This window comes from Choloepus didactylus, chromosome 9 (assembly GCF_015220235.1).
Source record: "Choloepus didactylus isolate mChoDid1 chromosome 9, mChoDid1.pri, whole genome shotgun sequence".
Taxonomy (NCBI): Eukaryota; Metazoa; Chordata; class Mammalia; order Pilosa; family Megalonychidae; genus Choloepus; species Choloepus didactylus.
Genome location: NC_051315.1, coordinates 71,918,641 through 71,931,414, shown reverse-complemented (window position 1 = coordinate 71,931,414; position 12,774 = coordinate 71,918,641). Strand labels below are relative to the sequence as shown.

The 12,774-nt window shown below is 36.6% G+C and overlaps 1 protein-coding gene across 4 annotated transcripts in view; it reads right to left on the bottom strand.

The window, feature by feature from the left end:
* The window catches only part of ITPRID2 (ITPR interacting domain containing 2), a 41,084-nt gene that overhangs the window by 9,999 nt on the left and 18,311 nt on the right, over positions 1-12,774 (bottom strand). For 2 of the 4 annotated variants that reach the window (XM_037849096.1, XM_037849099.1), the window contains exons 10-16: positions 10,610-10,698; positions 5,797-7,008; positions 3,805-3,882; positions 3,596-3,723; positions 3,033-3,180; positions 1,920-1,985; positions 636-1,100 (exon numbers count right to left, since the gene is read on the bottom strand). In XM_037849096.1, the coding sequence (XP_037705024.1) occupies positions 636-1,100; positions 1,920-1,985; positions 3,033-3,180; positions 3,596-3,723; positions 3,805-3,882; positions 5,797-7,008; positions 10,610-10,698 (2,186 nt within the window). The remainder of the gene's footprint in view (positions 1-635; positions 1,101-1,919; positions 1,986-3,032; positions 3,181-3,595; positions 3,724-3,804; positions 3,883-5,796; positions 7,009-10,609; positions 10,699-12,774) is intronic. The other 2 variants (XM_037849097.1, XM_037849098.1) reach the window with 2 other exon arrangements.

Here is a 12,774-nt window from a genome sequence, read left to right as displayed (position 1 = left end):
GATCTTGGTGCCTAAAACAGTTATTTTACTAATTTTCTAAATTATCATTTGACCTTTGACTATTAATTTTTTGCAATTCCTTTGATAACCTAGAACTATGGTAAGGCTTCAGTTTCTCACACTACTGTCATCTAGGGTAAAGTCTTCTTTTCATTCTGGACTTCTATCTTTGAACAACTCATATAATGTTCACATTTCTCCACTCACCAAACAGATCAAATTCTTACTTATTATAATCACACCACCACTGCCTCATGTCAATTAAACTACAGAAGTACAGAATTTTCATCTGGGAAGAGATCTAAATTATAAACCTCATTTTACAGATGTGGAAAATGAGGTCTGATGAATTTGTTACGTTGTTTATCCATTGTGAACCCTATAAACACCTTTTTCATGGAAGGAATATAGAGTGAACGTAGAGAATCACAATTATTTCACAGTGGATGTAAAACTTATAAAAACGTATTCCCATTACAAACATATCTAATAATAGACACCAACCAGATCAATGGGAAAATTAATTTAAAAGCTCTCTGAAAATTATTGAATACCTTCAATCAAAGGAATATCTCATAAATGATTAATGTTTAATTCTCACAATCTGCAAATAAATTAAAAACAGTTTTACTCACCTCCCGTATGACTTGCTGCAACTCATCTTGCTCTACATTTTTATGCATTTCCTCAGTAACTGGCATTAATGGGATTTTTCCATGCCCTTCTTCTACTGCAGATTTAGGTTCTATAGCCTCTGCGACTTCTTCAGCTGCTCCAACTTCCTCAGAACTTTCCACATCTGGAGGTGTCTGCACAGACCCTATTCTAGAAGGCGCAGTTGGTGTTAGGGCCACCGATGCTCGGAATACTTTCTTGCTTTGTACTAACTGGGTTTTGGGTTTGCCCACTGAGTCACTAGAAGATACTCCAGTTCTTCTATTAGCATGAGAGGGACCAGAACATACAGAAGATGACTCTGACGTTGCTTGGGAGAAAACAGATTCTGAGCTTTCTCCAGGAGGAATTTCCAATCCCATTTCTCCAGGTTCCAGGCCCAATTCAGACTTCAGATACGACTGTTCCCTCATCAGTTCAGTGACCTGCAGATTAGAAAAATTTTACTGTTCTATCTTGAAATTAAGATTGGTAGTTGAAAACAAAATTAAAAGCCTAGCTGTTTGATTTCTTTCTGTACAGTTTCTATGTTGTCCTTTGTGACCAATAAAGATCCCATGTGGAGATGCTTTACAACTAAAAAAAAAAAAAAAAAAAAAAGCCTAGCTGTGATTACTGTCAAATATCACATAACTCTTAAAGACCTAATTCTAATTTGTTAATCTAGTAACCACTCAATTTCATTTGTAAAAACAGAAGGTAAAATTTAAATTCACAGTGAGATTAGATAAAGTACTAAAATGTTTAACTAGAATATGAAGTTGGATGAAATTTTTCTTGTTACCACAGAGGTATCTGAATTACCTTTAATGAAGAACAGTGAAAAAAAGAAAAAAAAAAAAAAATAGCTACTCACACTTTGCCCCCAAGTCAATCAAACTGGCTTAAAATATAATAAATATTAGACTTTCGTTTAAAAAGTAGTAATTATACAGATCCAATTCTCCCTAAAGGACTTGGCATCAGATTGTGAAAGCCCATTTCCCCTGGGGTATGTTAGTTACTTTTTTGGTGCTTTATCTCCTTTAAGAAATAAAGATAAATCACTATTACAGTTAAGTTGGTTTTCTAGTGGCCTAAGACGGCAATGGACTTTCAGAAGTGCCAAACTATCTTCCAATCAATTTAACTAACTTATTAAAATTCTATTTTTTGAAAAAATATATTTCATCTACACTAGGAAAATTGTTTATGAAATGTTATATCATTCCCTTCCCCAGTGATTTAAAAGGAGAGAGTCTTACTGGTTCCATTACATTCAATGGAGAAGGGCATGACAAGTTATCAGCGCTTCTACTGCCACACATTCCCTGAAAAAGTAAGAACAATATATATATATATATTTTTTTTTTTTCAAACTACAAGTGTGTTGTAATAAAATTAACTTGCTAAATATTGCCCTGAAGGAGGTCACCCTCAACTGTCATGGATTCCTACAAAATGTGTTACTGTAATTGAAGGGTTGATACCAAAAGTTGTATGGAGATGTTCTGATTCTGCTGTCACCAACACACATTTCTCAGAACGGTGGATCAAAACCAATTTATGGAAAAATAAATTCATAAAATGATATAAAATATTCTTATTTTACGACATACATATATACATTCCTATTTGTTATTCTACTTATTCTATTCCATATATTTATTCTGTGTGCATTACTCCATTTATTTTTTTTACTCCATTTATTTTTAACAAAATCAAATTTGTTGTCCAAGTAACAAAGAGAAAAGTTCATTATTCAACATGTCAATACAACATAGTTGAAAATTCAAACATACTGGCAAAAATAATAACATAACTTTTGAAGTTCAAATTTCAGGGAGAACACTATAAGATGAAAAGTGGTACAAATTTTAGAGAAATAGTGTTTCATTCTCTTGTTTGTGGATTCCTTCTACACATATTTTCTGCCTAAAGATCTCATTTGATTCTTTAAGACAACATAAGAAATAGAAAAGAAACCAAAAATAAAGGAAAAATTAAAAAAAGGGAATAGTTATTCAAATGCAAAAAAGAAAAAAAATTAAGTGAAATATATATTTGTGTTCTTTGCAGTTACATGAAAATTAAAATCTAAATTAGTAATACGTGAATCAGTATCATTTTTCCTTTAAAAATCCTAAAAATTCTGTTTTGACCCTTTTTATCTATTATTAAAAATTATGATAATTCACCAATGTACTTAATAAAATTACAAACTTTCATATTTAATGGATTTGTGGGAAATCTCCTTAAACATTCTACTTCTGCTATTAAAATAAATGTTTTTAAATTGAGGCATTTTCTCTAAATTATGAGGAACCTTAGAAATAAAGCATTAGTGAAAACCACTGACAACACCCAAGGTACCATACCACAAGTGTTGAGGAGTGGAAAGGAGAAGGCACACGCACGGCGCAAAGCTCCTCCAGGCCCAGCAGGTGCTCTTCCAGCTGCATTTCCAGGTCCTGAAGCTCCATTCGGACTGAATTTCTCAAACTCTGGAGCTGATCAACTTCATATCTATCAGTATAGTGATAGGCACAAAATTTGAAAGAAGCAGTCTGAAGTTTCCCATTCATCTCTCTTGTCAACTAATACAAGCTAACAGAGGGCACTGAAATTTCAAGTTCTATAAATTAACACAATAGCAATTGCCACAGGTGTACCCACCAGGACAACTGTTCTTTCTTCCTCTCTCACAGATATCTCAAACACTAAAAAACAGTTAACAATCACCATCTTCCTTAATGTATTGAAGGAAGAAAAGTTTACTTTGTAAGGAAATATGCTTAACTTTATTTACACTGGCTCACAAAACAAATACAGGGTACATAGCAGTAGAAATAACACCTAAATAAATTCTTCTTAAAAAGTTGGCCATACTTCTTAGAATGAAAAGCATTTTGAGATACAGTAAGATAAAATGAAGTTTTACCTTTCCTCCTCCGTCATATGATGATAAACCATGGTTTGCTGACGCAGCATTGCCAATTCTAAATCCATCATTTGAGTTCTGAACAAATTCAGGCTCCGCCTCATTACCTGGAGCTCCTGAAAAGTATTCTAAAATGAAAATATAACAACAATTATACTTCTAAATCATGCAAATTATTTTGTAACACAAAGACTTAAATGAGAACTTACTTCATAAAGAGGTAGAACAGATGGTTTCTGAGTACTATACGGAGCAGCAGCAAGATCCGGCCCTTTCACCATAGGGTACTTCAAAAAAGCGAAAGTATGAATTAAAAGTCAGTGTTAAAATGCCTATTTCCAAATTATCTAAGATGCTAAAAAGGCAGTATTTTGGACCACATATTTTCTTCATTGGAAAAACAAAAAAAGCTTTCATATTGTTAAGCAGGAACCAAAGAAATGAGTTCCTAATATCTATCTCTTAGTTGTTCCAGGTACAAGTCAATGTATTTCAGCGGAGGAAGAGGCAAAGGAACTTAAATAGTTCATGTCTGTATCTTACAGGACTTCCCTCTTGCCTTGAGCAAGTAGGAAAAAAAAACAAAAACAACATTCAAATCTGTAAAAGCCATAGCAAACATCATTTTGAGATTATAGTAACTAATGACTTGGCAGATGCAATCGCAAATGTCATTTTGAGATTATAGTTACTACTGACTTGGCTGTAATGAAGAGCAAGCAGTCATCACATTCACTCTTAAGACATTTGAGCATCTACTATATGCCACTATTTTAGGCAGTGAAGATAAAAAAGATAAAAGGTATTCTCATCCTCCAAGGAGATCTCACAGTCTAAGAAAAGAAAAAGAGAAATAAACAAAATTATTATAATTTGGGGGAGGGGTAAGTGCTAAGACAGAAACAGACAAAAATCTGGATTAAGTAAGTCAGAGAAGTTTTCCCAACAGTGGTGACACCTGAGCTGAGCCTTAACAGTAAAAATAGGACTTGGTCAGGCAAAGGCAAAGACTGGCATTCCAGGCAAAGAAAGTAGCATATGCAAAAACCAGATATCTAAGAATACATGACTATTTAGAGACCTGCATGCAGTCTAATATGGCTGGAGAATGCACGTAAGGAATGAGAACTGTAGAGACAGGCAGTGGCCAGGTAATGAAGAGTGCAGGGAATGGAGGTAGGGACAGTTGTTCGGTGAGATATTGATGGCACATTCAAGAGAAGACTACATCTAGAGCAGAAGAACATGCTGGTCTAGAAAGATAGATACACCATGAAGGTGCAGGAGGACAGCGTCTGGGAATCCCCAGCTCACATAATTATAGCTGAAGGTTAAATATCTCACTCATAGAACTACATTTTGTAAGGAGGAAAAAGAAAAACCTACATTCTCCTTTGATAGCAAATCATTGTAAGGCACCTATCATGAGGATAAAACTGATACGTAAAAGGTGTATTTTACCATAACTTGAAATTTTACAACTTTGATTTCTGTTTTCAAAGTGGCTTTTCATCTACTATTTTATTATTATAAGGGATCCATTATGTACATCCTAGTCTCTTGTCTCCTAGCTGAGAACTCTAATCATTACATTATGTTGCCATTTTCTTCATTTCCTCAATTATCTAAATATAAGTAGGCTCAAAGGAAGATTTAGAAATTCAATCTAAAAATTGAAATGTGAAAGGAAAACCTGAGACAATGTATTTATTGTCAAGGCTTTTTGAAAATTATTTCCAATTTACCAACTAATCTGAGAGTGGTGACTTTAAGAGTGACATTACATACAGGCCATTTTTTTTCAAATTCACACTTTACCTGATTGTTTTTCTGTTCTGGACTAATTTCCATGCCAGGAGACCAGCACCAGGAGTCAGAAGGTGAAGGGGAAAGCTTAGAACCAGGAGAACGTGATGCCACAGAAGCCAAGGGGAAGAAAACTTAGAAAAGGAAGAGTTGGTGAACACTGTCAAATGGCAGAGAAAAGAATACAAAGTACTTTGAGAGGGAAGATTTTTTAATAGGGAAGACTTCACAACATTACTAGACTAAAAGGAAAGACAATGGAGGAGAGACTGAAGAAGGGAAGATATCTAATGAGCAAAATCTCTCCTGCGGGAAAAGTATAGCTTCTCAGTGAATTAAGGGCACTCAGATCAATATAAGAAAAAATGTTATTAAATATATACTTTTCCTTATACCTGTGAAAGATTCTTTAGGGAATTTCTAATATCATGCAACACTCTTCGCAACTGCATTTCGATGGCAGAAGGAGGGTTCAAAGAGCACACTCGATAAGGGTTCGCAGCATGTCGATGTGAGTAAGGACACCCGAAAGGGGAAGCGAAGGCACTGCAGGTGGCACCTGATATGTTGGGGACACTGTGAGTGCTCAGAGTTCTCATGTGCTCACACAGGGGCCTCTCCTGCCACTCAGAGTGGACAGAGTGAAGGGAACAGGTGGACTGAGACACAGGTGCCGGAGCATACAGCAAAGAGGGAGGAGTCCTCTGATGGTAGTATTCCTCCAACCGGTTCACCTCACTCTGAGAGGCTTCTTCTTTCTTCACAGATGATGGCGGGATAAAAACAGTGGATTTTACTAAGGACTGGCTATCAGGCTCGATCACCTCTTTTTCCAATTCCTGTTTTTCTTCAGGTGTGTACTTATAGGTGAAGGAAGGTGGACTACATCTGGTCTCTTTTCCTGGAGACAAGCGAACATTGACAGAGGACACAACCCTTACTGGGCTCAATAAAGTGGTTGGTAAAGACTGAGACCTTCTTAGAGGATAGCCAGCTTTTGCAAGTAAGTACCTATGTTTTAATAGATCTTTTGATTTTATCAGGCTACGCCCTACTCTTTGACTAGACAGACAGCAAACCTTCATTTGAGCTCTTTGCAAAGCTGTACTAACTCTGTCCACAGAAGACAGAGGCACAGTTTTATCTTCAGAGGCCTTTTCATTGCATTTAGCTTCAATAGAAGCCAAAGATTTAAGAATATGGTGTGTGGTATACTGGGCAAATTCACATTCACTGCTTTTATCCACATCACTTTCAGCACTTGCTTCCCTCAGTAGCTCCACTGTCTGTGCTGGTGATACATCCTCCTCACTTTCAGTAACTTCAGTAACCTGATGCCCTTGACTAGAGGTGGGTGGTTTATTTCCTTTATCCTCAATAGTCTCACATTTGGGGAAGTTCTGGCTATGTGATTTTCTTTTGTCTGTAACCATTGCTGCCTTTTCTCTTTCCTTCTGAAGAGGGATGAAAGACTCCTCCTCTGATTCATTAAAATAAGGCTGGTCTGGTGCTGTGGGTGTGACAAGGTCTTCACCAAATGAGGTGACCGTGATCTCACTGTCACAACTGTCAGCACTACTCCCCATGGCTTGCAAGGACTCGTGAACCTGTGAAAGGAAAACAGGTGGGAGAATAAAGAATAAAAATCATAAACATCACTAACAAAATACCAAACTGATATACTTCTATACCTTTATGGTCTCCCATCTCAGTTGTGGCTTTGATATTGTTCAAAATTGCTTTCATTGCCCCTGATCAGCAACCTCCCCACTTTCTCACAAAGATTATTCCAAACCTTCATTACTGTCCTCAAATTCCATTTCCAACACCCATCCCCTCTTCTTTCACATACAACACTAACTCACAAAGAAAATGGAAAGGAGCAGAGGAAAATTTCTTAATGCCTTTCCTCAACACATTCCAACTTTCCCACACCTGCTAATCTCTCCAACCCGTACTTCTGCTAAATGCCCAGAACTAGGGTTTCTCCAGTTTATTCCCATATTTTTCTGGATTAAAATCTCCTTCTCTTATAGCCCCTTTCCTTACAAACAACTTTCCTAACTCATTCCCCTATTAAGAACACAAAAACATATCAATCTTAAGCTATTATCCTTCTTTGGAAAAACAGTCCATATTCATGTTTTCTCTTTCTCACCATCAATCTACTCTCTAATTCAGTGCAATCATGCTTTTGCCTCACTTACTACATTAAAACTGCTCTCTCCAATCCCAATCTCCTAAGAGCCAAAGTCTCATCTTTTCTCTCTGATGACTGTGGCTTTCCTTCACAGTTTCTCCTCCATCTCCTAATTTTTCTGCCCACCTGACTATTCTTTCTGAATTGCCTTAGACACTTCTGTTTTGTCTGTCTACCCCTTAAATGTTGTTCCTGAAGACTCTTGTTAGAGATTGATTCATGCACCCCCAATAAAAGGCATGGTCAGGTCCCAACCCCTGATCCTGTGGATGTGAATCCGTCTGAAGATGCTGTTAGTTAAGATGTGCCCAAACTGAGTAAGGGTGGGCCTTAATCTGATGTAGCTGAAGTTCTTTAAAGCAAAGGAAATTGGACAAAGAAGGAGAAAAGCCACATGGAGCAGCCAGATGGAACACAGAAGAAAAATGCCATGGGTACTGTATGTGACAGAAAAGCCAAGGAACCCCAAAGACTGCCGGCCAGTCAGAAGATATCGACCCTTCTATATCTCTGAAACCGTGAGCCAATAAATTCCCATCATTAAGCCAACCCATTATATGATACTTTGTTTTAGCAGTCAGGAAACTAAAACAGCTTTTCGTACCAGAAAGTGGGGTGCTATTATTACAAATACCGAAAAGTATGAAAATGGCTTTGGAATTGGGTAATGGGTAGAGGCTGAAAGAATTATGAGGGCTCAAAAATGAGTGAGAGCTGTAGAGAAAGGTTCTCTTGCCTTAGAGAATATACAGTTCATCATGAACAGAATGTTGATAGAAATATGGATGTTAACTAAAGGTACTTCTAGCAAGGCCTTAGAAAGAAATGACGAATATGTGTCATCAGAAATTGGAGGAAAGGTGATTCTTGTTATAAAATGGCAGAAAACTTTTCAAAATTGTGTTCTGACATTGGATGGAAGACAGAACTTAAAAGCGATGAACTTGGATATTTAACCAAGGAAATTTCCAAGCTAAGTGTGGAAGATGCAGCCTGGTTTCTCCTTCAGCTTACAGTGAAATAAGAGAAGAAAGAGATAAACTGAAGCTTGAACCCTTAAGCACAAAGACACCAGAAATTGATGGTTTGGAAAACTGAGCCTATCCAGGTAGTCTGCTCTGAGACTAGGGCCAGAAGCAGCTCTATCAGGGCCTTCCCTGAGAAGTGAGTCCCCAAAGAACAGGGCTCTATGTGAGGGTTTAACTGAACAACCCTTTGCTAAAGCAGGTGTACCTAAACATGGATCCAGTCAGCCATTTCAGTGAAAGTCAAGATTGGAAATGCAGTTATCCAGGAAGGATCCATATAAAGTTTTTTAGTATGTGTGATGGTTTGGACCCCTTGAAACTGTATGAAAAACAAGATTTTTGCAAAATTTGTATGAACATAAGCAATGCCTAAAAGGGACAGAGAAGGGAGGAACTGAAGGAAGAATAACTTCAAAGGCAGAATCATGGAAGCAGAGGTCTGGACCAAAGAGATCTCCTAGGGCCAAGAGAGCGGGCCCACTCATGTGTGTGTGGAAAGGGTGGGTCCATCCCTGTGTTTGGAGGGGGCAGGCCATCTGCCCTGGCACCTGGAGAGGGCGGGCCTTGTGCCCCATTGTTCAAGGAGAGCACTACCAGCCCAATGCTTAGAGATGGTGGGGCATTCAAGGAGAGCTTGGCCACCATCCTGATGTTCCACACCCCAGTGTTCAGGGAGAGCATGGTCACTGCACAAATACTTAGAATGGGCTGCTCCAGCAGGCTTAGAGGACAAAACATTGATCCACAGATGACTCTCAGACCTCGAAATCTAATGGAGTTTTTCCTGCTGGGTTTCAGACTTGTTTGGGACACATGATCCCAAGTTTTCCTTCCAAGTTCTCCCTTTTAGAAAGGCAATGTTTATCCTATGTCTGTCCCACCACTGCACACTGGAAGCAGATAATAGTGTCCCTCAGAGGAATTTTGCCCCGACAGACCACACCCACAACTGATTTTGATGAGACTTTGTACTTGGAATTTTTCTAAAATGGTTAAAGCTTTTGAGATGTTGTGAGGGAATGAATGTATTTTGCATGTGGAAAGAACATTTTTGGGGGGACGGGGAGGGCAGACTGTTGGGGACTGAATCACATCTTCCACAAAAGGCATGTTCAAGTCACAATCCATGTAGTGTGAACCCATATGTAAACAGGACCTTTGGAGATGTTATTAAGAAGTACCCAAACTGAATGAGGGTGGGCCTTAATCAGATATGACTGAAGTCCTTTTATAAGCAAAGGCCAGAAGTTGAAAGTCAAGAGAACATAGAAGACAAAGGAGAAGACACTAACACGTGCATTGCCTTGTGATGGAAGAGCTAAGGAATCCCAATTATTGCTGGCGAACCAGAAGATACCAACCCCAGGAGGTAGCAAGCTTCCTCGTCTCTGAAACCATGAGCCAATAAATTCCCATGGTTAAACCAACACATTGTATGGTATTTGTTTTATCAGCTGGGAAATTAACTATTTTGGATGCTCTTTTTCTCTTTACTCCAATTTTTTTTTTAAGTTGTCTTCTAATTGTTTTAAACACCTTTAAGTACATTCTTTGTACTCTTTACCTAGACAACAAGATCCTTAGGAATAAAGGTGTACCTATTTTCTAAGTGAACTAACACACTCTAGCACAGTCAGTATAATACTCAGAAAGCTACAGATTCATATTTAATTTTAGTTATTCAATAAGCAAAACAGTTATCGGAAAATGCTGAAACATGACAATGATAAAAAATAAGGAAAGAATAGCCTTAACAGATCAAAACAATCTCTGTTTACCAGTGGACCGAAAATAAAGGAGAATTTAAACCTAAAACTAGTAGTCAAATGCTTAGATAACATCTGCATCCCAAGAGTTTTATTCTTACTGTCATATGAAAAATAAAGATTAGCTAGATTCAGTCTTGAAATACATAGCTATTGAAAATCACCTTAAAATGAAGACATTAATCTTAGTACCTATTACAATAGAAAATTTTACCTGGAGATGATTAAGGGAGAGGCAATCTGTCGAATCTTCAGCAAAACCACTGCTATCAGAATGTTGACTTGCAGTACGTAATAGGTGGTCTACCAAAAAAAATGTAGTTATACAAATCTGCTAAATGAAACTTCAATGAGAAGAACATAATTACAGAAACATAATTCCTAACTGATATATAATACACAACATTGATTTCTTCTTAGAAAAGTAGGTCCTACATATCAATATTATGGCTTCAAAGTACAGGAGGTAAATTGAATTCAAATAAAAACTGACTCAGTCTACCAAAAATCTTCAATAGTCAGTTGCTAATTAAGTTATAATTATGATGCATTTTGGTAAATCCAAATGTCTTATTCTTGGAGGATAACTGACCAAAATAAAAAATGGCTCTAATAAAAAAATACAAGTTCCAAAGGAAACCATTTCCATCACATAAATATATTGAGTCTTTGTAGATGTAATTAGAAGTTTAAATGTACAAAGGACAGAAACTTCTATTATTTTTCTAATAAGAAAATAAGAATACAATAAAGGCCAATAAATTAAATAACCTGTATGCAAGCATACTTAAATGTCTCTGAAGTGTCAAATGATAAAACATGTTTGTAAATTATGAAATAAATCTTTTATAGCAATTACAAGAAACTCAGTTAAATAGGTTCAACTAATACATAATATTGTTAATGTTAGAGAACACAGAATCCTTTATTTTTCATGCCTCAAAATCCTAATTCCTGGTCAGGTGTAACCTGAAAAAAAAAAAAAAGCCAACAAAGCACAGCAAACATCAACACACTACCACTAATATCCACACTACAACTACTATAAAGGGAAAGGCTTTCCAATTATTACATTTACTAAAGAAGACACTTCATGGGACAGTAAAGTTCTTCTGAATTTCAAAAGCAACAGGCTAAATATAGTGTGCTTACCTAATCCACATGCTTTTAAAATTTGAACTATACATAGGAAGAAACAGATAATATGTTTGAATAAAGTCCAAAATTAATTAAAGTTCACCTGACTTTGAAGAAAATCCCACCATAACCTCATAGCTCAGCCTGGAGCAATACTGAAAGGATGATTTTTTTTTTTTTCACCAAAAACTTAATCTTGTAATAATGTTTTGAAATTAATAAAAATGTATAACAAAAATAAGGAATTGATACAGTTACTAAAAACAGCTAAAAAGAAAAGGATGTTTTATATTCTAGTTAATAGTAACTACAATTATAGTCAAACACAGTACAACACATTTTAGGTATAGTAAATTCTTCACAATATTAAATAGTAAGGAATAGTACGCCATTTTGAAGAAAACTGAGGTTAACTGAGATAGTGGTAAACTTATTGTAACTCCATAATTATGTAATAAATCACTGCTATACCATATGCTTGATATGTCTAGACAAACTGGAATAGCTGTGAAATTAAATTGCAATAAGCTATTACCATAGGTACTAATTTTAATTAAATAAATGATTCACATCTTATGTAATAGAAGTTATCACTGTAATTACATGCTTGCATTTTTTTAAACTAGATTGTAAACATCCTGAGGCAGAAACCCTATTTATTCTTCCTTATATCTCAGTACATAGAACAAACCGGCAGTAAAAAATATTTGCTGAATGAATGAATAATGACTATTTCCTTAAAGCAATAACAGGATTAAGCAGTTGCTTAAATGATTTGGAAGTGCAGTTGCCTATTTGGCTGGGTAAAGGGCAGTTGCTACAGACCCCAGGGAAACCAGAATGACTAGCTCTGTTTCAGGTTCTCTCCTTTAACATTTCTCTTATCTGCAGCAGAGTATAGTCTATGCTGAGTTCACTTCACAGCTATTTAACCCTGTCTGAGCTCACACAGCTCAGGTCATACAGTAGACTGCTTAGGCTTCATGGCAGGTATCAACTAGCAGAAAAGGAGACCTGGATTCAAGTTCCTGCTTTGCTTGATTGCTGTAAACAATAACTTCTCTCCTCTGTAAAAGAGGGATAATAATAATTATCCTATCATCTCACAGGGGTACTGCAGGAACCAGCAGAATACAGGTAAAACTACTGAGTAAACTTTAACTCACAATCCAGGCTCTTTAGTCAGACATTTCGGTTTCACAAAATAATAGGTCTCCAAGGTAAACCTCTGTCCTAACTGAA